Genomic DNA, 22,692 nt, shown 5'->3' with positions numbered 1-22,692 from the left:
CCAGGAGAGATGCTTCTGTCACAGATTTCTGGACAGTGAGCAAAGTGTTCTTCCTGTTCCTCAGATAAATGACATCATCAAAATCCAGGCTTTTATTCGGGCAAACAAAGCTCGTGACGACTACAAGACTCTGAGTGAGTAACGAGCCCAGCGGGGCAGAGTTGAGGTGCTTGAGAGCCGGGTGGTCCTGAAGGCCTGGCTGTGGCAGCCCCTTGGCCAGCATGTGGCTAGTTGTCTAGCTGCCACCACATAGCCCCTGCATGACTGGGGAGACTGCACGTGGTAGCTGTGTGTCTTATGCAGGACTGGAACTCAGAGCAGGCTCTGGTAGCTCATCTCCTTGATGCCTGTTTTTTTCCAATGCTAGTCAATGCTGAGGACCCTCCCATGATTGTGGTCCGTAAGTTTGTCCACCTCCTGGACCAGAGTGATCAGGACTTCCAGGAGGAACTTGACCTTATGAAGATACGGGAAGAAGTCATCACCCTCATCCGGTCCAACCAACAGCTGGAGAATGACCTCAATCTCATGGACATCAAAATTGGACTGCTTGTGAAAAATAAAATCACACTGCAGGTATGGCCTGTGTGCGTGTATTGTGTGACTTTGTGTAGCTTTGTGACCCCTGCTTCTCTTCCTAACTCACAGGGATAGTCAAGCTAACTTCTTTCTCAGCTGATAATGCTGTGAGAGTTTGTTAAATGGAAATCAAAGTTTATTAGAATGTTAGAAAAATAGGTAAAAAAATCTCACAGTCATCTTGTAGTCTACATTTGTATTCACTGTTGGTGGATGAGGCTATCTGTGTGATTAGAAACCTTGGTATGTTCTAGACATTCCTCTGTGAGTTACCTCCATTCCCCCACTGCTTGACATTTAGTCTGTTCTGTCTCCACATCTTTTTATGGATTATTTTGCAGTTTCTGTGCAGAAGTTATGAGCTTTGATTACATTTGGGGGGAGAGAGAGAGAGGGAGAGTTAAAGTTGAGGTCTCTATGTGTTCAAGGCTGACCTCAAACACCTGGGCTCAAATTATCCTCCTGCCTTATCTTCCCAAGTAGCTGAAACGACAGGCATGAATCACCATGCATGTGATTTTAGTGTTTATTTTCTCTTTGCAGGACTGGAATTGAACCAACTGTCTCATACATGCTAGGCGAAGCTAACGCCATGCTTGATTTAAGACATGTTTTGTCTTTTGTCTTGTTTCATTTTCTTTATTCTTTTTTTTTGGGGGGGAGGAGGGACTGTGCTATAAGTAAGCTGATGCCTTGGGTATGATAGGCGAATGCTTCCACTGAGCTACAGCTGAACTCCACAAGATTGTTTAGATGAGTAGGTAGTGCATGCCTCTAACCCCAGCAAGTGGGAGGCTTGGGCAGGAAGATGACAAATTTGAGGTCAGCTAGGACTCTATAGGGAGACCTGTCCCAAAATGTAGAGCATAAGTAGACAAACATTTTTAAGGTCGATTTCTAGTCATTGAATTCCTGATTTGACCGGGTGGACATTTGTCCCTGAAGCCCGCCTGGAGGAATCAGGCTCAGGTCCCACGTGGGATGTGAAAGTAGGAGTGGGGGGGCCTGGGCTGCCGCAGAGGGGGTGGAGCTTCACAGTGTGTGGCGGGGTGCACCACCAGCAGAGTGGGGTAGCCTGGGCTGCCGCAGAGGGGGTGGAGCTTCACAGTGTGTGGCGGGGTGCACCACCAGCAGACCCTGGGGGGGGGCCTGGGCTGCCGCAGAGGGGGTGGAGCTTCACAGTGTGTGGCGGGGTGCGCCACCAGCAGAGTGGGGTAGCCTGGGCTGCCGCAGAGGGGGTGGAGCTTCACAGTGTGTGGCGGGGTGCACCACCAGCAGACCCCGGGGGGGGGGGGGGTCAGCCTCGGACAGGTGTGCGGCTGCCGAGAGTTTCACTCCCATGCTTTCCTCTTGAAAACTCCTTTGCTCTTTGTGTGGTCTCTGTTGATAGGATGTGGTTTCCCACAGTAAAAAACTTACCAAAAAAAACAAGGAACAGTTGTCTGACATGATGATGCTAAACAAGCAGAAAGGAGGCCTGAAGGCTCTGAGCAAGGAGAAGAGAGAGAGGCTGGAAGCTTATCAGCACCTGTTCTATCTACTGCAAGTAAGTGGTATTGTAAAACTTTCCTTCGATCTCTCTGGAAGTTCTTCCGATTTCCACAGACGTGCACATGCGTGGTGGCCACTTACTTCCATGTACGTGGATCGGCGAAAATCCACAAAGTCGCAGCATGAGATGGTCATCCCTTGCTATCTCACCTTCACTTACTGCTGCTTCACAGCTTTCACTCTCCCGCAGGTCTCTGGAACTTAACTCCTGTGACAGGTGAGGGATCACTAGGGTTTTTTTTTAAACCCACAGTACAGTGAAACCACAATAAGTGAACCACAGTATAGCAAGGGAAGGCTGTGTCTTTAGTGCTTGAGCTTGGAAAGCTCATTTTGCATAAGCCATGGTATCATCAGGAAAGTACTTTTCCCTTGGTTTTCTTTCAGACCAATCCCACCTATCTGGCCAAGCTGATCTTCCAGATGCCTCAGAACAAGTCCACCAAGTTCATGGACTCTGTGATCTTCACCTTGTACAACTACGCATCCAACCAGAGAGAGGAGTACCTGCTCCTGCGGCTCTTCAAGACGGCACTCCAGGAGGAGATCAAGTACGAGCAGATTTCTGCAATTCCACAGACATCTCCCTGTGGTCACAGGGGCACTTAATTCAGATTCAGCCCTTGCCTGTGCCTTTTCCTGATCTCAGTTCATTTATGAAAAATACACTAAAGAAGTAACCGCTTGTAAAAGACAGGGTCTTACCATGTAGCCAGATGTGGTGACACACATCTGTAATCCCAGTCTTCAGGCTCTCAAGTATGAGGTTAGATTCAGTTACATCTTCTTTTCTATTAAGATATCATCTTACCAGGTGCTGGTGGCTCACGCCTATAATCCTAGCTACTCACAAGGCTGGGATCTGAGGATCACGGTTCAAAGCAGGCCTAGGCAGGAAAGTCCCTGAGACTCTTATAAACTACTCAGAAAAAGCCAAAAGTGGTGCTGTACTCAAGTGGTAGAGCACTAAGCTTGAGCACAAAGAAGCTCAGGGGCAGCTCCAGGCCCTGAGTTCAAACCCTAGGACTGCTCTGCGCATCCCCCAAACAAAGAAAATAAGAAAGGAAAATAAGAAGGAAAGAAAAATATAATTTGAAGTAAAATTTACCCATACAGACTGGAATGTGGCTTCGTGGTAGAGTGCTTGCCTAGCATGCATGAAGCCCTGGGTTCAATTTCTCAATACCGCATACATAGAAAAAGCCAGAAGTGGCACTGTGGCTCAAGTAGTAGAGTGCTAGCCTTGAGCAAAAGCTCAGAGACAGTGCCCAGGCCCTGAGTTCAAGCCCCAGGATTGGCACAAAACAAAAAACTTACCTACACATGAAGGCTTCAGTCATGTCTCCCCAAATGAGGTGGCTCAGGAACAATTTGTGAGTTCTGGAACTGCTTTCAGGAGGCAGGATCTTTAAGTTCATGATTCCAAGGCTATTTAAACTGATTTTGCTTTTGGTGATATTTAGATCAAAGGTGGATCAGATTCAAGAGATTGTCACAGGAAACCCTACAGTTATTAAGATGGTTGTCAGTTTCAATCGTGGTGCCCGGGGCCAAAATGCTCTGAGACAGATCTTGGCTCCCGTCGTGAAAGAGATCATGGATGACAAATCTCTCAACATCAAAACCGACCCAGTGGATATCTATAAGTCCTGGGTGAACCAGATGGAGTCTCAGACCGGGGAGGCCAGGTAGGATGCCCAGTGCTTCCTCTCACCCTCTTCTCATTTCCAGCTTCAAAACAATGCAGTTACCTTTCCTTGCAAACCCATGGCTGTGCACACAGCTCTTAGATCACTGTCCTCACTTCCTGTGCACAGTCACACTTGTGGTAGGGACTAAAGCAGACAGATCCACTGCCTCTCTTCATAGTTGACTGGGGCAGGGGACAGCAAGCAGGTGCATAGAGATAACAATAAGCACAAGTTTCACGAAGCTTTGTGCCGCACACGTTGCTGGTGTGAGGTGGTGGTTCGGAGAGCCCGTGTAGCTGCGGGCTAATGGGGAAGGTAGGGCCAGCCTGGCCAGCGGGCTGCCTGAGGAGGCTGAGGACTGGAGAGGAGCCTGGCATGACTAGAGATACAAGTGGCGGGAAGGCTTCTGGAGACAAAGGTACTGCTCAATCACGGAAGGAGATAGGAGTGGCGGGCTGCCCTGGATACTGAGCTACACCAACATGAATATATCTAAAACGAAAGTAATGCTCACACAGGGCATTGCAGCTCACGACTAGCTACTCAGGAGGCCAAGATCTGAGGACCACAGTTTGAAGCTAGCCTGGGCAGGAAAGTCCATAAAACTTAGCTCCAGTTAACCACCAAAAAGCCACAAGTAGAGCAGTGGCTCAAGTAGCAGAGCTCTAGCCTTGAGCAAAAAAGCAAGTAAAGTAATGCTAAGAGAATAAGTTCAGAGAACCAAAGCATCTGTGATTGTAGAGAGCCGGGGCGAGGAGATGGGAGTTTTCCTTCCTGTGGAGTGGACGCGGGAGGTGACAGGAAGCCCTTTAGCTGAGAGGGAGAACTTTGCACACACCATTCAGAGTTGCCTTACAGACCAGTAATGGAAATGGATCTGTCACTAAGCGTGCTGCTGGTGGTAGTGCCTATTTACTTTATAGCAAAACTTTCTCCATGAAGGAATCAGTGTATTTTTTCCTTCTGACACCATGTCCTCTGCTTCGTTGGCTGGCACTAGCCCACATTAGAACAGCACACGTCCACCTCACTCCCTGACACTATGCAGAGTGAGATGACCCTGGGTACAGAATGAACAAGCCAGGTACCGGTGGCTTACACCGTAATCCTAGCTACTCAGGAGGCTAAGATCTGAGGATCGCAGCCCAGGCAAGGAAAGTCTGTGAGATTCTTATTTCCAGTGAGCCCCCAGAAAACCGGAAGTGGTGCTGTGGCTCCAGTGGTAGAGCGCTCCCCTTGAGCTGAAGAGCTAAGGGACAGCGCCCAGGCCCAGAGTTCAAGCTCCACGACCAAAAAGATAAAGGACTGGGCTGGGAAGTTGGCTCAGTGGTAGAGTGCTTACCTTGCATGCATGGGGCCCTGAGTTCGATCCCTCAGCACCACATAAGCAGAAAAAGCTGGAAGTGGCTTTGTGGCTCAAGTGGTAGACTGCTAGCCTTGAGCTCAAGAGCTGAGGGACAGCGCCCAGGCCCAGAGTTCAGGCCCCATGACCGACCAAAAAAAAGGGACTTACTCTTCCCTCTTGCCTCCCTCCTTGCCTCTCTCCCTCCCTTCTTTTTTCCTTCCTTCCCTCCCCTCTTTCCTTCCTTCCTTCTTCCCTCCCCTCCACACTTCCTCCCTCCCTCCTTACATTTCTTCTGCTGAGGGCTGAACCTAGGGCCTCTCCCACTAGACACTCTTGTCAGTGAGCCATAGCCCCGCCTGCCTCCCCTCCAAGCCCCTTCCTCTCCTTTCTTCTGAGCTGAGCTCTTTTCTTTGCTTTTTCCCGGGAGTAGACGTCCCTCCGTGTGGTTGTGTAGCACTGCTAGTCAACGTTTTTCTCTTCCATTGCTGGAGATGGAATCAGGGCCTCAGTCATGCTTGAGCCCCACGTTTAGTGCAGACATGACATTTACAGATACCCTGCAGTGTGCTTCTCCCACCAGACCATAAGAGATGTCAGATGGCATGTCCTACTCATCTTGAGCGTAACTGTGTCTGGCTTGCCACTCACCAGCTCTGAGCCTGGCTGGTTACCCCACCCCTGGGTCTTGCTGCCTGCACGACACGGCCCCTCCCTCCCGGCTGTCATTCTCACTGTTGCGGTGCTTTGCTTTCCAGCAAATTGCCCTATGACGTGACCCCTGAGCAGGCCCTGGCTCACGATGAGGTGAAGACACGGCTAGACAACTCCATCAGGAACATGAGGGCTGTGACAGACAAGTTTCTCTCAGCCATCATCAGCTCTGTGGACAAAATCCCGTGAGTGCCTTTGTTTGTTGGACCCAGTTGGGACCCGCCACGAGTGTGCGTCTGCCGGCTCCGCCCTGCTCACCAGCCTCTGTCCCTCCCGCAGCTATGGGATGCGCTTCATCGCCAAGGTGCTGAAGGACTCCTTGCATGAGAAGTTCCCTGATGCTGGTGAGGACGAGCTGCTGAAGGTGAGAATCCCAGGCCAGGCCTCAGCGCGCCTCAGCACAGGTTCTGCTCAGGTAGCCCCGCATCGATTGTGAATTCTGAAGGCAACTGGAAAGAGCAGATGAGACAGTTCCTGTGAAATCTGAATGGCGCGCAAAATGTATTAACAAGTAGAGGAAGGTGGATTTTTTTCCTGTTTTTGCTGAGTAATTGCTCCCTCTGCTGGTGGCCAGGTGCACAGCAGCAAGCTCAATGGTTTCTGCTAAGGCTGTTGCTGATAACTCCTTCTTACTCAACTTTGCTCTTTTCTTTTTTTTATTCTTTTTTTAATCTGAATGCTTTTTTCTTCTCTCTCCTAGTTCTGTGCTTTCCTACAGTGAGGCCTCGATTCTAGACTTTCTGTCCAGGTGAATTAATTTTATTTTTTCTGAATGAAACGCCAGGGAAAATGCTGTGACTGTCCTTGACTCCCTCTATGGAAGAGATGTGTGTTGAGTAGCCTTCATTTAGAGGCATGACCTTTGCCTTTGAAGTCTGCAGGACAAGGATGAGGGGTTGGGCAGATTACACTTGCCAAACGGTTGCGTGCTAAGTCCCTAACGAATCTGCTGCGGCTCTGTGCAGAAGGCCCGCTGTGCGCCCTCTGTCTCCTCAGAGCACGCACTAAGACTGTCGGTTTTACTCTGAGTTCTTCTTCATGTATTGCTCACACTGCTCTTCAGTTCTCCTTTGTTCCTCACAACCAGCCACAGAAACTTTATTAGTTCTGGGCCTTGTGAGAAAGTGTGATGTCCTGCGTGCATGCATGTGCCAGTGCATGCGTGCGTGCACGTGTGTATGTGTGTTTTATTTACTTTTTCCTCGCAGGACTGCATTTTCTTGTTCTTCTTGGCTAGCAAAGTCATGTGTGGCTTACTATGTGGCTTCTGTTCCAGATTATTGGTAACCTGCTGTACTACCGGTACATGAACCCCGCCATTGTGGCCCCCGACGCCTTCGATATCATCGACCTGTCGGCAGGAGGCCAGCTCACCACAGACCAACGCCGAAATCTGGGCTCCATTGCGAAGATGCTCCAGCACGCAGCCTCCAATAAAATGTTTCTGGGAGACAATGCCCACTTAAGCATCATTAACGAGTACCTGTCCCAGTCCTACCAGAAATTCAGGTAAGGGGGGGAGGTACGAGATGCCTAAGAGGTTCTGTGGGCGTATCATTATCTCAGAGGGAAAGTCAAAGTTGGGTACCACTGAGCTTTTGCTGGCTGCCCTGCTCCGGGACCCGTGTTCTATGTGCTCTGGGCTCCAAAGACTGAAGAGGACTTTCCTATGATATAGACAAGACTCGGCATAGAAACCATGCTGTTCACTAGACCTGGAAAGCACGTTCTCATATTTGCAAATTAACACTGTTTTGAATTCAGTACTCAAGAGCCTTGTCGTAGGCAGACAGCACAGGTGTCTAGGAACTGCTTTTTTTGGTTGGTCGTGGGGCTTGAGCCTGGGCGCTGTCCTTGAGTGCTTTAGCTCAAGGCGAGCACTCTACCACTTGAGCCACAGCACCACTTCGGTTTTCTGATGGTTCATTGGAAATAAGAGTCTCACAGGCTTTCCTAGCTGGGCTGGCTTTGAACTACGATCCTCAGATTTCAGCCTCCTGAGTAGCTAGGATTAAAGGCATGAGCCACCAGCGCCCGGCTAGGCAACTGCTTTTTTAAGTGTGGTTCAATATGCTTTTTAAGTGTGGGTAAAACTGAGTGGAGAAAAAAATTTCTAGAACCAGTATCCCATGCAGCAAGCAGTTTGTCTGGGGCGAAGTCCCCCACCAGGCTTGTGTCTGAACTCGTTGCTCCAGCGATTGTGGACGGTCCCCTTGCCACCTTCTCATGCGCATCCTTTTGTGTGGGCGCTGCCTCCTGCCTTTCCTCCAGACGCTTCTTCCAGACGGCTTGCGATGTCCCCGAGCTTCAGGACAAATTCAATGTGGACGAGTACTCCGACCTCGTGACGCTCACCAAGCCCGTTATCTACATCTCCATCGGTGAGATCATCAACACCCACACCGTAAGTGGTTTTTGGTAATTCCTTCATTGCTGTCCCTGGCTCTCACCTTCTTGCGATGCTAATGACGCCCAGTTCTCCTTTGATGTGTGTGTTTGCTAGGCAAGTACTCTGCCTCCTAGCTCACCCAGCCTGCCCTGTGATCCCTGTATCTACCGCTGGGTTTCTGCAGCTTATCCCAGGCCACCTGGGTGAGACGCAGGCTGGTGTTTGAAGTGTTGTAAGTGAAGAGCTAGGGGCATGCCTCAAGTAGTAGAATGCCTACTTAGCAACAAGGCCTCAAGTTCAAAATCCCAGCACTGCATAAAAAGAAAGTGTAAGTGAAGTTGAGATGCTATCCGGTTTTTAGGCCTCCCCTGGGGTGAAGGCATCGTGAAGGCTTTGTTTAGTTCCATTAAGACAGTGATGAGGGGCTGGGGAGGTGGCTCAGTGGTAGAGTGCTTGCCTTGCATGCGGGAGGCCCTGGGTTTGAGTCCTCAGCACCACATAAGAAGAAAAAGCCGAAGTGGCGCTGTGGCTCAAATGGTAGAGTGCTAGCTTTAAGCTAAAGAGCTGAGGGACAGTGCCCAGGCCCAGAGTTCAGGCCCCACGACCCGCAAAAAAAAAAAAAAAAAAGACAGTGATCAGCCGGGGGCCAGTGGCTCAGGCCTGTCATCCTAGCTACTCAGGAAGCTGAGATCTGAGGATTACAGTTCAAAGCCAGTCCGGGCAGGAAAGTCTGTGAAACTTATCTCCAATAAACCACCAGAAAACCAGAAGTGGCGCTGTAGCTCAAGTGGTAGAGCGCTTGCCTTGAGCTGAAGAGCTCAGGGGCAGTGCCCAGGCCCAGAGTTCATGCCTCATGACTGACAAAAAAAAAAAAAAAACTAGATGTAGTGGCCCAGTCTTAGCACCTGAGCTACATGGGAAGCACAGCGAGGAGGACTAAAAAAGACAGAAACAAGCTGGACCCCGAGGCTGGCTCATGTGATCCCAGCTTCTAGGGCTGAGAAGTGAGCCCCAGGCAGGAAAGTCCAATAGATTCCAACCTAGCAAACACTTAGGCTCACTGGGTGCCGGTGGCTCCATCTGCAGTCCTAGCTACTCAGGAGGCTGAGATCTGAGGATCACAGTTCAAAGACAGCCTGGGTGGAAAAGCCCCAGGACCTCTTATCTCCAAATTAACTACCAGAAAACCAGAAGCGGAGCTGTGGCTCCAAGTGGTAGAATGCCAGGCTTGAGTAACAGAGCTCAACGACAGCATTCCTCCACTGACAAAAAAACTCAGAGGCATGGCTCAAGTGGCAGAGCACCAAGCAAGCAAGCTGAGCAAGCAGGAAGCCTTGAGTTCATACCCTGATACCACCAAAATGTAATGAAAACATAAAGATGTCGTTCAGTTGGTAGTATTTGCCTAGCAGGCATAAAACCCTGAGTTCAAACCCTAATACTGCCAATAAAAGAGGATTTTATCCACCGGGACATCACACAGAAGTCTAAGCATGAATTGTGTGACAGAGACTTACAGGGCACATTGGTGCATTTGGCATTAGCTTGTGTCACGTTGCTCTTTCTTGCTCGGTGCAGTTGAATCCTTAGGCTGTGACGTTAAGAGCACCAGTGTTTCTTTTTTTTTCCCTTCTTTTTCTTTTCTTTTCTTTTTTTTTTTTTTTCTTGTCAGTCGTGGGGCTGGAACTCTGGGTCTGGGCACTGTCCTTCAGCTCAAGGCTAGCACTTTACCACTTCAGCCACAGAACCACTTCTGGCTTTTTCTGCTTATGTGGTACTGAGGAATCGAACCCAGGTCCTCATGCATGCAAGGCACTCTACCACTGAGCCACCTTTCCAATCCCACCAGTATTCCCTTCCTTCCTTCCTTCCTTCCTCCCTCCCTCCCTCCCTCCCTCCCTCCCTCCCTTCCTCCCTTCCTCCCTCCCTCCCTCTTTCCTTCTCTCCATCCCTTTTGCACTCTACCACTGAGCTACATCCCCAGCCCCCGAGCACCAGTATTTCTTCTTGGTCCATCATGACATACTCCACAGCCTCCAGAGACCCGGAGCTGCTGGACCCATCGGTGTGTGGTTGAGGGTGTTTGTGTTGGAGGGTGGGTGCGTCGCTTCTCTGCTGGCGGACGTTGTGTTGCAATGGGGCGCTGCTGGCTCTTTCAGCTCCTGCTGGACCACCAGGATGCCATTGCCCCCGAGCACAACGACCCGATCCACGAGCTCCTGGACGACCTTGGCGAGGTGCCCACCATGGAGTCCCTGCTGGGTAAGGCTCTTCTCTGCTGCCGGCCAGGACAGGAGCAGGCAGGAGAGGAGGAGGTCTCTCCTCCGCTTTTGCCCTCACCAGATTTGGGGTCTCTAAAAGGCCGGAGTCTAATGAAAGGAGGGATGGATGGTTTGAAACCCAAAGTGCAAGAGCTGCGTGATGAGGATGCTGAGTGCGGGAGGAGCGGCGGGAGGGGCGGGCCGCTGCCCGGCGACCTGTCAGACATGGTGGCCAGGCCTTACGCTGCTCCTTTGCCTCCACCATGGCACACTGCCTCCTCTCTTCACTGGGAGCCCTTGCCACCCTGGACCTGTCTGATGCAGGTGGCATCTTCGACTTGCACCCACCTTATTTGGGCTGCTTTCACCTCCTCCCCACCCCGCCACCCTACAGGGGAGAGCTGCGGCAGCCTGAATGACCCAAGCAAGGAGGCGCTGGCCAAGACAGAAGTGTCTCTCACCCTGACCAACAAGTTTGACGTGCCTGGAGATGGGAACGTGGAAATGGACGCCCGCGCCATCTTACTGAAGTAGGTGTAGAAGGGAGGCGAGGGGAGCTTTGCTGAGGGATCCCCGAGGCCACGCCTGGCCTGGGGTTTGGGAGCTGGATGGATTCAGGAAGTGGCACACAGGCTGTTAGATCCACGTTTAGGATGGTCGCCCACATGTCGTCCGTGGCACAGGACCTACCTGCCTTATTTTACAGTATAAAAACTTAAAGTGTACGTTTGGGAGTCACAAGCGGCACGGCTCTGGCTCGGGCTGCCCGCCAGCCCTGTGAGGCAGCGCTTGGCTGTGGAGCGCGCACGCGCTGACGCAAGGTACACCTGCTTCTCATTGCAGCACAAAACGTTTAATCGTGGATGTCATCCGGTTCCAGCCAGGAGACACCTTGTCTGAGATCCTAGAAACACCAGCTACCAGTGAACAGGTGGGTTTAGGGTTTCGCTTCTTTTTGCCGAGGTAGATGCGCCTATCAGGGCAGAGTGTTTGTGTACCTCAAGGCTGAGGCTGAGACCTCAGTGGGATGAATGCATCAGTGTTCTAGAACATTTATACACCATGACGTCTCCACGTGCCAAATGAGACGTGGAAAAATGAGGGATTTTTTTTTTTTTTTTTTTTTTTTTGTCAATTGTGGGGCCTGAACTCTGGGCCAGGGCGCTGTCCCTCAGCTCTTTAGCTCAAGGCTAGCGCTCTACCACTTGAGCCACAGCGCCACTTCTAGCTTTTTTTTGTTAATGTGTTGCTGAGGAATCGAACCCAGGGCCTCATGCATGTGAGGCAAGCGCTCTACCACTGAGCCACCTTCCCAGCCCGAAAAATGAGGGATTTATAGGCAGAGTCCAGTCTCTGGATTGTATCTACAGTCCAGGGTTTTATTGTACCTAAAGTCCAGGAAACCCAGAGAAAAGTGTTTTTGTGGCTGGATGGGTAGAGATCTGCCTGGGCACTGTGCAATTTGTTCCCTCTATTTCTAGAACAGGATTTGGGAGATGGGTGGATTCAGATGGCAGCAGATCTGCTATTACTTCCTAGGATTGGTGTGGTGACTTTTCCGAGGACTTTTTCTCCACTAGGAAGCCGAGCACCAGAGGGCCATGCAAAGACGCGCCATCCGCGATGCCAAAACTCCCGACAAGATGAAAAAGTCACGCTCTGTGAAGGAAGACAGCAAACTAAGTCTCCAGGAGAAGAAGGAAAAGATCCAGACGGGTCTGAAGAAGCTGACAGAGCTTGGGACCGTGGACCCAAAGAACAAATACCAGGAGCTCATCAACGACATTGCCAGGGTACTGCAGACAGGAGCCCTGCGTGGAATAGCCATGCCCAGCCTTTTCAGAGCGTCCGAGGCTCCTAGAGACAGAGCTACCAGATGAGAACTCAGCTTAGGCTTGTGGGCAGATTAGTGTCTGACTCCCCAGCACCAGAACCTTGATCCCATGGCCTAAGTTAATGGGAGAACATTCTAGAACTTCCTGGTCTAAATTTTTCTTTGGCCTTGAAGAACTCTTTGGGTTTTTTAAGTATGTGTAATATGATATACATCATAGAATAACCAACTTAATTTGTGTGTTCATCACAAGTGAGGTGCTCAACATTTTTTGGCTTTTGTGTGTGCTGGTACTGGGGCTTAAACTCAGGCCCTCATGTGTTCTGCCCTAGCTTTTTAGTTCAAGGGCAGCACTTGAGCCACAGCTCCACTTCTGAGGTGCTCTTGTTTTTGTTTTTTGGGGTGTTTTTGGTGTTTTTTGTTGTTGTTGGTTTGGTTTGGTTTTTTGCCAATCCTGAGCCTTGAACTCAGGGCCTTGGCACTGTCCCTGAGCTTCCTTTGCTCAAGACTAGCACTCTTACCACTTGAGCCACAGCACCACTTCTGGCCTTTTCTTTTCTTTTTTTTTTTTTTAATTTAATTTTATTTTATTTGTGAACATACTGTACAGAGGAGTTACAATTACATGGGCAGGATAATGCGTACATTTCTTACCAAGCATTGTAGCCTCCTCCTTTGTTCTGGCCTTTTCTGTGTATGTGATACTGAGGAATCAAACCCAGAGCTTCATGTATGCTAGGCAAGCACTCTACCACTGAGCCACATTTCTAGCCCCTGCTTTTTGTTTTTAAATTAATTATTTCTTTATTTATTGTTTATGTGGTACCAAGGAATGGAACCCAGGGCCTCATGCATGCTAAGCAAGCACTCTACCACTAAGCCACATTCCCAGACTAATGCTCTTGTTTTAATTTTTGCTTTGTTGTGATTTTTAAATAGGCATTTACCTTGTAGCACAGAATGGCCTTCACTTTGCTATGTAGTAGTCCAGACTGGCCTCAAACTCGCACTTTTCAGCCTCCCAAGTGCTGGCATTATGGGCGTGTACCACCATGTCTCGCTTGGGTATTCTCTATCATCCTACTTGATAAGCCTTGCACACCCAGCTTGAGTCCTTACCCAGCTTTACACGTCCATTTGATAAACGTGGAAGCCTGACATGAAACTTCTGTTGTTAGAAAGATACAGATAGAATATCTTAATTTCTTTAAATTTGTGAGCGCACACCATTGCTGGTAAGAATGGATACTCCATCCAGGTGCAGGTGGCTCATGCCTGTAATCCTAGCTACTCAGGAGGCTGAGATCTGAGGATCTCGGTTCAAAACCAGCCCAGGCAGGAAAGTCTGTGGAAGTCTATCTCCAATTAACCACCAGAAAACCGGAAGTGGCTCTGTGGCTCAAGTGGTAGAGCAGTAACCTTGAGCTGAAGAGTTCAGGGACAGTGCCCAGGCCCAGAGTTCAAGCCCCATGACTGACCAAAAAGAATGGATAGTCCACAGATAGGACCTGCCATTTTGAGTCTTTACTTCCCTGCTCCACATCCCACTAAATCACTCTTGCTAAAAGAATGCGTTGTAGAGGCAGAGCCATGCATCAAGAGGTTTTAATGATGGGAAAACAACAATGATTGGAGACGTACACGTTACCTGTTATTTTCCTAATGCTGATCACTGTGTCTCAGGATATTCGCAATCAACGGAGATACCGGCAGAGGAGGAAGGCCGAGCTAGTGAAATTGCAACAAACCTACACTGCTCTGAACTCAAAGGCCACCTTCTATGGTGAGCAGGTGGACTACTACAAAAGCTACATCAAAACCTGCTTGGATAACTTAGCCAGCAAGGGCAAGTGAGTGTCATTTTCTTTTTGAAAATTATCAGGGGAAAGAATTAGGGTGGGAGGCAAGCTAGCTACTCTGGAGGTTGAAATCTGAGGATCAGGATTCAAAGCCAGCCTGGGAAGAAAAGTCTGTGAGACTCTTATCTCCAATAAACTACTCAGAAAAAGCCTCTCCCCGGCCCTGAGTTCAAACCCCAGGACTGGTTTAAAAAAAGAGAGAGGAAGTGATGATGTGGCTCAAGTGGTAGAGCGCTCGCCTTGAGCTGAAGAGCACAGGGATAGCGCCCAGGCCCAGAGTTCAAGCCCCACGACCGAGAAAAAAAATTTTTTTTAATTAAAATAAATTTTTTTTAATTAAAAATAAATAAAAAAAAAAAAAGAGAGAGAACTTGGTTTGGGTAAAAGAGGTAGAGGCGCCACCTAATGTGACACTGCAAATTTTTTTTATTTTTTGGGGTCCGGTCATGGGGCCTGCTTTTTTCTTTTTGCTTATGTGGTGCTGAGGAATCGAACCCAGGGCCTCGAGCATGCAAGGCAAGCGCTCTACCACTGAGCCACTTTCCCAGCCCGACACTGCAGACTTTTACTTAAAGCGTCCTGGATCTCTTCATTGTATGGGTTATGATGGCTCTCATTGTTTGTGTAAATTCCTAGTTCCGTTCACTGGTGTCTGGTATACATGGGGCGGGGTGGGAGGGATCAAGAACGCCTGTTTCTAACTTCCCTTGTCCCAAAGTATCTTCTTGGCATGAGAAAGGAAGAGTCATGCGTGGAAGATCACTGGTCGCAGGCCTCCAGGTGCTTCCACATACTTGAGGGAATATTACACAGAATTGCGTTCCTGAACCTCTGGGGTTGCAGATTGCAGGCTCCCAGCTCTGGTCTTCTTACAGGAGGAGTGTGTGGAGGTGGAGATTGCTGACCTGGCTTAACTTCCTGTGAGGCACCTTCCCCTGCACTGCTAAGGGGCTCCGAGAGTTCTTGGCTCCTCCTGGGACTTAGTACTGTTTTCTCCCTGATGGCAGAGGCCCTCCTCTCCAACAATAGAGTGAAGCACTAGCAGGTGCCGGGCCAAGTCCTCAGAGCAGAAGCCCTGCTTTGTCACATTGGTTTGCTGCTCTGGAGATGCTACACTACTAACGTTTAGGGTGATCCTCCTGACCTCATGTCCTTGGTTTTCAAAGATGGATCCATAGCATATAGTCACTTACAGAAAGTGCATGGGCTGGGTGGGCGGGATCAAGAACACCTGTTTCTAAACTTCCCTTGTACCAACATGTATCTTCTTGGCCTGAGAAACTCATGAGAGTAGAAGATTACTGGTCACAGGCCTCTAGGTGCTTCAACATATTTTAGGGAATATTACACAGTATTGAATTTTTTTTTTGTTGGTCATGGGGCTTGAACTCTGGGCCTGGGCGCTATCCCTCAGCCCTTCAGCTCAAGGCGAGCGCTCTACCACTTGAGCTACAGTGTCACTTCCGGTTTTCTAGTGGTTTATTGGAGATAGGAGTCTCACGGTCTTTCCTGCCTGGGCTGGCTTTGAACCGCGATCCTCAGATCTCAGCCTCCTGAGTAGCTAGGATTACAGGCATGAGCCACCGGCGCCCGGCTCAGTATTGGATTTTATTTATTTATTTTTGTGTTATAAACAGGGTCTCCAAAAAGCCTAGAGAAATGAAAGGCAAGAAAAGCAAGAAGATCTCACTGAAATACACAGCGGCCAGACTGCATGAAAAGGGAGTTCTCCTGGAGATTGAGGACCTGCAAGTCAACCAGTGAGTTCCGACCTTGCTTGCTTTATTTGTCAAGCTGGTTTGAAGTTTGCATTCATCACATCTTTTTTTCTTCTTGTCTCTATTTCTCTTTCCTGGCTATTTTAGATATACTATAGATTATTTATAAATTTTCCTGTACAGATTTAAGCTTTACGCAGAGTTAATTTATCTGTCAAAGCAGAGAGCAGATTTTTTTTCTTAGTCTGTGCCCATGTTCATGCCTGTTTTTCACTCCCATTTGTGTGTTACCTCATCTTAATTTTTCCTCTTAAGAGCAGGAAATCATTCCTTCTGTTTCTTCGGTCTCACCCCAGAGTAGGTAACAGTACAAGATAGTTACATGATGCCATATGTAACTAGTGCCAGGCCTTACTTTTTTTCTCTCTGGGAAGAGCAGCTTGTGTCACGTATGCACACTCATCTGACCTGCCTTCCTGCAGGTCGTTGGTCCAGCAGCCTCAGCACGCACTGGCTGGACCTTCCTGCAGCTAGCTGTGGCTTCCAGGTGCCCATGGGTCTCTTCTTGTTTCTGTTTAAGAAGAAACTTACATTTTTTCTGATTCTAAATGCGTGCTGGTCACTGGACTTAGAGAACATGGTGAAGCCTAAAGCCCCGGCCTGGAGCTGCCTTCCTGTGTCCACAGTGGCTGTGAAGGTCTGTGTCCACTGCTACCAAGACATCTGCCGTCTGTCCAAAAGTGTCTGCGCTCCCTCACAACCATTGAGTCGTTTATGATGTTAAAGTATCTTCTCAAAGTTTGCATCTCTTAGGTTTCTTGTTGAAAAGCATTGTAGTGGGTTTGGTGTTTTTTGGTTTTGGGGGTTTTTTTAATTTTATATTTCTGCTTTAAATATGGCTTAGCTATATTTTCTCTGGTCAGTTTTTCAACTGGGGAGCTTAGTCTCTGTTTCTAGACTTTGCTGTTACAAGTTTCTTTAGTTGAGCACTTGGTACATTTGTTCTGATCTGTTTCATAGTAGTTATTACTTCTTTCTGATTTTTTTTTTTTTCTTGGCCATGGGGTTTAAATTCAAGGCCTCTGCTTGCTAGGCAGGTACTCTATACTTGAGTTACACTACTAGCCTTTTTTTTTTTTTTTTTTTGTCAGTTGTGGGGCTTGAACTCTGGGCCTGGGCGCTGTCCCACAGCTCTTCAGCTCTAGGCTAGCGCTCTACCACTTGAGCCACAGCGCCACCTCCGGCTTTTTTCTTTTTTGCTTATGTGGTGCTGAGGAATCGAACCCAGGGCCTCAGGCATGCAAGGCAAGTGCTCTACCACTGAGCCACCTTCCCAGCCCCACTACTAGCCTTTTTTGTGTTAGTTATTTTTTCAGGTAAGGTCACTAGTTTTTGCGTAGGCCAAATTTGGACTATATGAGCCTCCCACCTCTACCTCCTGAGTAGCCAGGATTACAGCTCTCAGCCATTGTGTGGTCTATTTCTTTTTTATCATTATTTTCCTCTGTTATTCAAGTGCTCAGCTCTTTTTGCTCCTTTTCTAATTTGCTGCTGTGAGCCTAAAAACCAGATAAGCAACCAAATCCATTAAAATCAATTACTACATAAAGCTGTCTGTAGGAAGTGACTTAGGAATTGGTCTCATTTCAGTAACATGCACACTTGAGTGCATGAGTTTTGTGAGCTTTCATTTCTCAGCAACCTCCTGCACAGCCTTGGTTCTCAGCGGTTCATAATAAGCCATCTTGGGGTGTACTTTGTTCATCTGGGGCACAGCACACTCCCACTTTGTTGCTAGTACTGTGAGATTTCCCAGCACGTAACACCTTAGGACTGTGGCGGCGGCGGCAGCTGCCAGGACTCTGTGCCAGGACACTCAGCCGCATGGCACCCCTGTGCAGGAAGCCTCCTCCTCTTGCTCTCTTTCCCAGGCCCTCCTGGTTTTCCTTTTCACCCTCCCAGTCCACAAATGAGCAAGCGCAGAGCACAGTCCCTTCTCTCTCCTCCCAGCCACTTTCCTCCATTTCCCTTCTTATTTTTTCCATCAGTCATGGAACTTGAACTTGGCCTGAGCATTTTTTTTTCTTTTTTTTTTTGCTTAAAGCTGGCACTCTAGCACTTAGGCTATAATAGCTCTATGTCTGGCTTTTTTGGTGGTTAATTGGAGATGATATCTCATGGACTTTCTTGCCCGGCTGGCTTTGAACCATGATCCTCAGATCTCAACCTCCTGAGTAGCTAGGATGACAGGCGTGAGCCATCAGTGCCCAGCCTCCATTTCCCTTTATCGTGACCGTTCATCAGCGCAGGAGAAAGGCCAGGGCCACAATGTGTGCCATTCCCCAGTGGCATGTGCGTGGGGACAGGGGGTACCTGCTTCACCTGCCCCAGTCCCCCTTAAGACCTGATTCCTACTAGACCTGTTCCATGAGAAGAAATCTCGTTATGTTTCAACAGGTTTAAAAATGTTATCTTTGAAATCAGTCCAACCGAAGAAGTTGGAGACTTTGAGGTGAAAGCCAAATTCATGGGCGTGCAGATGGAGACGTTTATGTTGCATTATCAGGTGGGTTTGCATGAGTAGAGCAAAGCTGTGGGGGGGAATCCCGGGCTCACAGCCCCAGGGGACAGCCGTCCCGCCCAGCCCAGCCAGTGCCTTGGACTGGACTTGACCACTGGAAGCTGTCAAGGCTCAGTGGCTTCAAATCTCTTTCCTTCTCATTTCTATTTGACATAGGTACTTCCGTGGTTAGCAGTGTTTGCAACAGCATGTGTGTAAATTGTATCTTCGTAAATGGAACTCCACTTGAAAAAGAACTTTGCAGTGATTTTTTTTTTTTTGTAGCATAATCAGCCTTAGTTTTCATTTTTAAATATCTAAGTTTTAAACATTAAAGAATGTCAGCACGTTGAGAGGATTCATAAGTGACATCCAGGTGGCTTTGATTCTGAACCACTTTCTAGGCCTGATGAGATTTTTGCTGCACCAGGATGGAGGCCACATTCTCCCACAGCTGGGACCTGACCCCTACACACACCCTGTCAGACCGGTGTCTTTCTGGAAGCAAGCACTTGGCTTTGTACATGCGGCTCCTTTCATTGGGCGCCCTGCCTTCCTCGCACCTCTTGTGGCCAGGCCAGCAGGTGTGTCACCACGCCACCTCCAGCCGAGCCACAGGCTCCATCTCCAGGGGTCCGGCTCCCCTTGGCACCCACTGCACACAGCGCAGGCTCTGTGGTCAGGCCTCCCGCTTTACACCCAGCCTTGGGAGCTCATCTGTGAAGCTGGAGGTGTTCTGGACTCTTAGAAAGAAACGACTCGGGCTGGGAAGGTGGCTCAGTGGTAGAGTGCTTGCCTCACATGCACAAGGCCCTGGATTCGATTCCTCAGTACCATACAAGCAGAAAAAGCCAGAAGTGCCACCATGGCTCAAGTGGTAGAGCACACTAACCTTGAGCTAAAGAGCTGAGGGACAGCACCCAGGCCCAGAGTTCAGGCCCCACGACCAACAAAAAAAAAGAAAGAAGGCAGGCAGGCAGGCAGGCAGACAAAACTCAATCCGAAGCCCACAGTAGGCATCTGGTAAACATTTAGTCCTTCCTTTTCCTTTACCTTCAACGTAGTAAAGCTTTGTCACATGGAGTAGAATTTAGTAGGCTGTGCGCAGCCCAGTGGTAGAGTGTGTGTCTCCCGGGGTCTGGCCCCTAGAGCACCTCGGTGAGAAGCTGTAAGCCATGTAGTAGGGAAGGGAGCGGAGCTGCACGGCCAGCATTGGTCTGCGAGGTCAGGAATGGCAATGTTGCTTGCTTTTCCACGGGTGCTAGCCAAAATTGGGACCATCACCATTGCTCCTGTCATTTATGTGGGTATTTGTAGGAACAAACGTGGGGTGAGGGCTGGGATGCAGGCTCAGTGGCAAAGCGCTTGTCTCGCAGGGGCTGTGTCCTGGGTTCGATCCCCAGTACCAAAAAAGAACAAAAAGACAAAATGTGGGAGTGGGTTGTGTACCGTTGGGCTGGTCGGGTATTTGAACTCAGTTTCATGTTTGTTGCGTACACACTCTACATTTGAATCACACCCACACTTATTTTGCTGTGATTATTTTTAAGGTGGGGGTCTCTTTCGTTGCATGTACCTGGACTGGAATCCGACTGTGTTAGGCGTCTAAAACTCCGTTATTCTGAGCACTCTCTAGCTGAGGTGCCCTGTGCCCTGCCCACTTCTGGTGGAGAAAGAGCCCTGCACGTGTGCCCGTGCTGACCTCAGGCAGCCATCTTCCCAACCTCCGTCATTATGGGTGTGAACCCTAAGTGTGTTCTAACTGAACATACTTGCTTTTGCTTCCATCTTTGATGTGTTTGAATACAAACAAAATGAGTCCCCCGATGCCAAGTTAACCGGCAGGTCCCACCCCGCCAGCGGGCAGCGCGCCCTGTGTTGGCTCCTCCCTGTGTTGGGCTCCTCCGCCCGCCTCGCTTCCCTGGGGTGCAAGAGGTGCTGCTCCCCCGCTGCACCGCTCCCTTCCTTCCTCCCCAAGCCGGACAGTAACAGTGCTGTCGTTTCTGCGCAGGACCTGCTGCAGCTGCAGTACGAAGGTGTGGCGGTCATGAAGTTGTTTGATAAAGCTAAAGTGAACGTCAACCTTCTCATCTTCCTTCTCAACAAGAAGTTCTACGGGAAGTAATGGCCATTTGCCGCCGGCCCAGGAGCATGAAGGAAAGAGAACTTCGCCGCTGCCTTTCTGGGATGCCTCTACTCCTAGGAAGCAAAGACCTAGCCCACCAGGGTGCCCCAATCTGATAGGCTCCCCGTGCCCCGCTTGTAACTCCTTTCATCCACACAGGACCAGTCACCCTCTTCTAGTGAACTGTTACAGGCGTAGTCGCCTTCTACTTCCTTGTCTTCCTCCATCACTGTGGGCAGAGAGAGAGAGAGAGCGCGCGCGCTACCTCTCCATCACTGCACTGTGAGCTCTGTGTCTTTGACTTAGCAATAACGTGGAAATCCTCATTATTCACAGGTGGGCACGATCAGTACCAATAACACCCACCAAAACACAAGGAAACAAACCATCGCTATCAGCAGGTACTGGTGTCATTGCAGCATGAGGCTCTCATTTTTCTCCCATTCTTTTTCCTCTGTTTCTTCTGGGGGCAGAAGCTCGTGCACAGCGTCACCACTCTGTTCAGAGAAGAAATACTGGTTCTCGCTTCACTGCCAGCCGTGCGTGGGGCTCTTGGCCTGATGCCCTCACTAGTAGAAGGGGGTGCACGGGGGTGAGCTCCCAGACAGCCCCCTCCCCACAGCAAGGAGCTGTCCAGAAATAGAACGGAATTGTTTCAAACCTTTTGTCAAAAGTGCCTTATTAAAGCATAGACTTATTTCTTAAAATGTGAGTGATAGGTATCTCAAGATTTAAATAATGCTTTAAAAGCCTTTCAAATACTGAGAAAAAGGATTATTTTTTAAATGGTTTATCTGTATATCTGAATTCTAGGATTTTTACCTTCAGGATTGCAGAGAGAATCCTTGAAGAAGCTCAGTCAACCCAGAAAAAAATCAAAACTTCTTCCTACTTCCGTCTGGCTGCCCACAGTTGTGCCTTTTATTTTATGAATCCTTGTTTGTTAAGCAAAATCATTTCTAAATATTGGATTTAGAAGCTTTTGTTCTTGGATAAAAAGCCACATTTTTTTAAACCTGTACATCCAAGAAAATTAGGGGGTGGGAAGGTGGCTCAGAGGTAGAATGCTTGCTTTGATGCATGAGGCCCTGGGTTCGATTCCTCAGCACCACATAAGCAGAAAAAGCCGGAAGTGGTGCCGTGGCTCAAGTGGTAGAGCGCTAGCCTTGAGCTGAATGGCTGAGGGACAGCGCCCAGACCCGGAGTTCAGGCCCCATGACCGACAAAAAAAGAAAAAAGAAAAGAAAATTATGCTACTGAGCCTCCAGTTTTTCTGATGTTTTGGTTCAGTGTTCTCTTCTAAAACATTGAAATTTTTACTGATGTATATTTGAGGCCAATAAACTTAAATTCATCACAAATCATGTGCTGTGTCCCTATTCCAAAGGTAAGTCTTGGAGAGTTGTTGGTCATGGCGGACGTCTGGTTGTGGGCATAGCCCGTGGGGAGGAGTGGCCACCACCTTGCTTTCACTTTGTCTCACATTTAGCTGGGTCTGGTGCCACACACCTGTAGTCCTGGATCTCAGGAGGCAGAGGCAGGAGGGCTGTAAAAGGTGAGCCAGAGGCTACAGAGCAAGATCCTGACTCAGGAAGAGAAAGAAAGATGCGCGGCCTCAAATCTGAGACACAGAAAGCGTTTTCTAAAAACACCCTTTCCAACTGCCTCGCCATGGGCTGCTTCCGTGACTTGGAAGGATTGTAGGTCTCGGAATACAGCCTCAGGCAGAACACTCCTGCAGAATCCAAGTGTTTGCACACTAAGCCTCCTGACTCTCCAAAGCCTCCATGCTGGACCGGGACAGCCGCGCGCGCGTGAGCTTCCTCTTATTCATTAGCTGTGGCTTCTGTCCCCTCTCCCCTGACCTTCTCCTTGGCCATCATGACATTTAAGTGAATTTCCTTCCTCCCCAGCATCTGACTGCACGTTTGACGGTTACTTTGAATAAAAGGTCATTTGTTCCCATTCTCTGTTTCACTGTTAGCAGTTCTTACTGTTAGCAGTTCTTATTAGACATTAACGCGAGTGAGATTTGATCATTAAAAACCACAAATAGAGTGCCAGTGGCT

General features: G+C 49.1%; 1 protein-coding gene across 2 annotated transcripts in view; it reads left to right on the top strand.

Annotated features, from left to right (window-relative positions):
• Iqgap1 (IQ motif containing GTPase activating protein 1) overlaps nucleotides 1–21,984 on the top strand; it is a 74,666-nt gene extending 52,682 nt beyond the window's left edge. For both annotated transcript variants that reach the window (XM_070043316.1, XM_070043317.1), the window contains exons 22-38: nucleotides 65–134; nucleotides 368–576; nucleotides 1,970–2,125; nucleotides 2,518–2,681; nucleotides 3,594–3,818; nucleotides 5,922–6,062; nucleotides 6,157–6,241; nucleotides 7,154–7,386; nucleotides 8,149–8,281; nucleotides 10,426–10,528; nucleotides 10,922–11,057; nucleotides 11,371–11,458; nucleotides 12,108–12,320; nucleotides 14,045–14,211; nucleotides 15,858–15,980; nucleotides 18,396–18,504; nucleotides 20,510–21,984. In XM_070043316.1, coding sequence (XP_069899417.1) covers nucleotides 65–134; nucleotides 368–576; nucleotides 1,970–2,125; nucleotides 2,518–2,681; nucleotides 3,594–3,818; nucleotides 5,922–6,062; nucleotides 6,157–6,241; nucleotides 7,154–7,386; nucleotides 8,149–8,281; nucleotides 10,426–10,528; nucleotides 10,922–11,057; nucleotides 11,371–11,458; nucleotides 12,108–12,320; nucleotides 14,045–14,211; nucleotides 15,858–15,980; nucleotides 18,396–18,504; nucleotides 20,510–20,623 — 2,469 coding nt within the window. In that variant the 3' untranslated portion in view covers nucleotides 20,624–21,984. The remainder of the gene's footprint in view (nucleotides 1–64; nucleotides 135–367; nucleotides 577–1,969; nucleotides 2,126–2,517; nucleotides 2,682–3,593; nucleotides 3,819–5,921; nucleotides 6,063–6,156; nucleotides 6,242–7,153; nucleotides 7,387–8,148; nucleotides 8,282–10,425; nucleotides 10,529–10,921; nucleotides 11,058–11,370; nucleotides 11,459–12,107; nucleotides 12,321–14,044; nucleotides 14,212–15,857; nucleotides 15,981–18,395; nucleotides 18,505–20,509) is intronic.
• Nucleotides 21,985–22,692: the final 708 nt, after the last annotated feature.

The sequence above is a fragment of the Dipodomys merriami genome, unplaced genomic scaffold (genome assembly GCF_024711535.1).
Source record: "Dipodomys merriami isolate MVZ:Mamm:240054 unplaced genomic scaffold, mDipMer1.0.p SCAF_33, whole genome shotgun sequence".
Lineage (NCBI taxonomy): Eukaryota > Metazoa > Chordata > Mammalia > Rodentia > Heteromyidae > Dipodomys > Dipodomys merriami.
The sequence above is the reverse complement of the archived record's forward strand: the minus strand, read 5'-3'. Positions and strand labels throughout refer to the sequence as shown.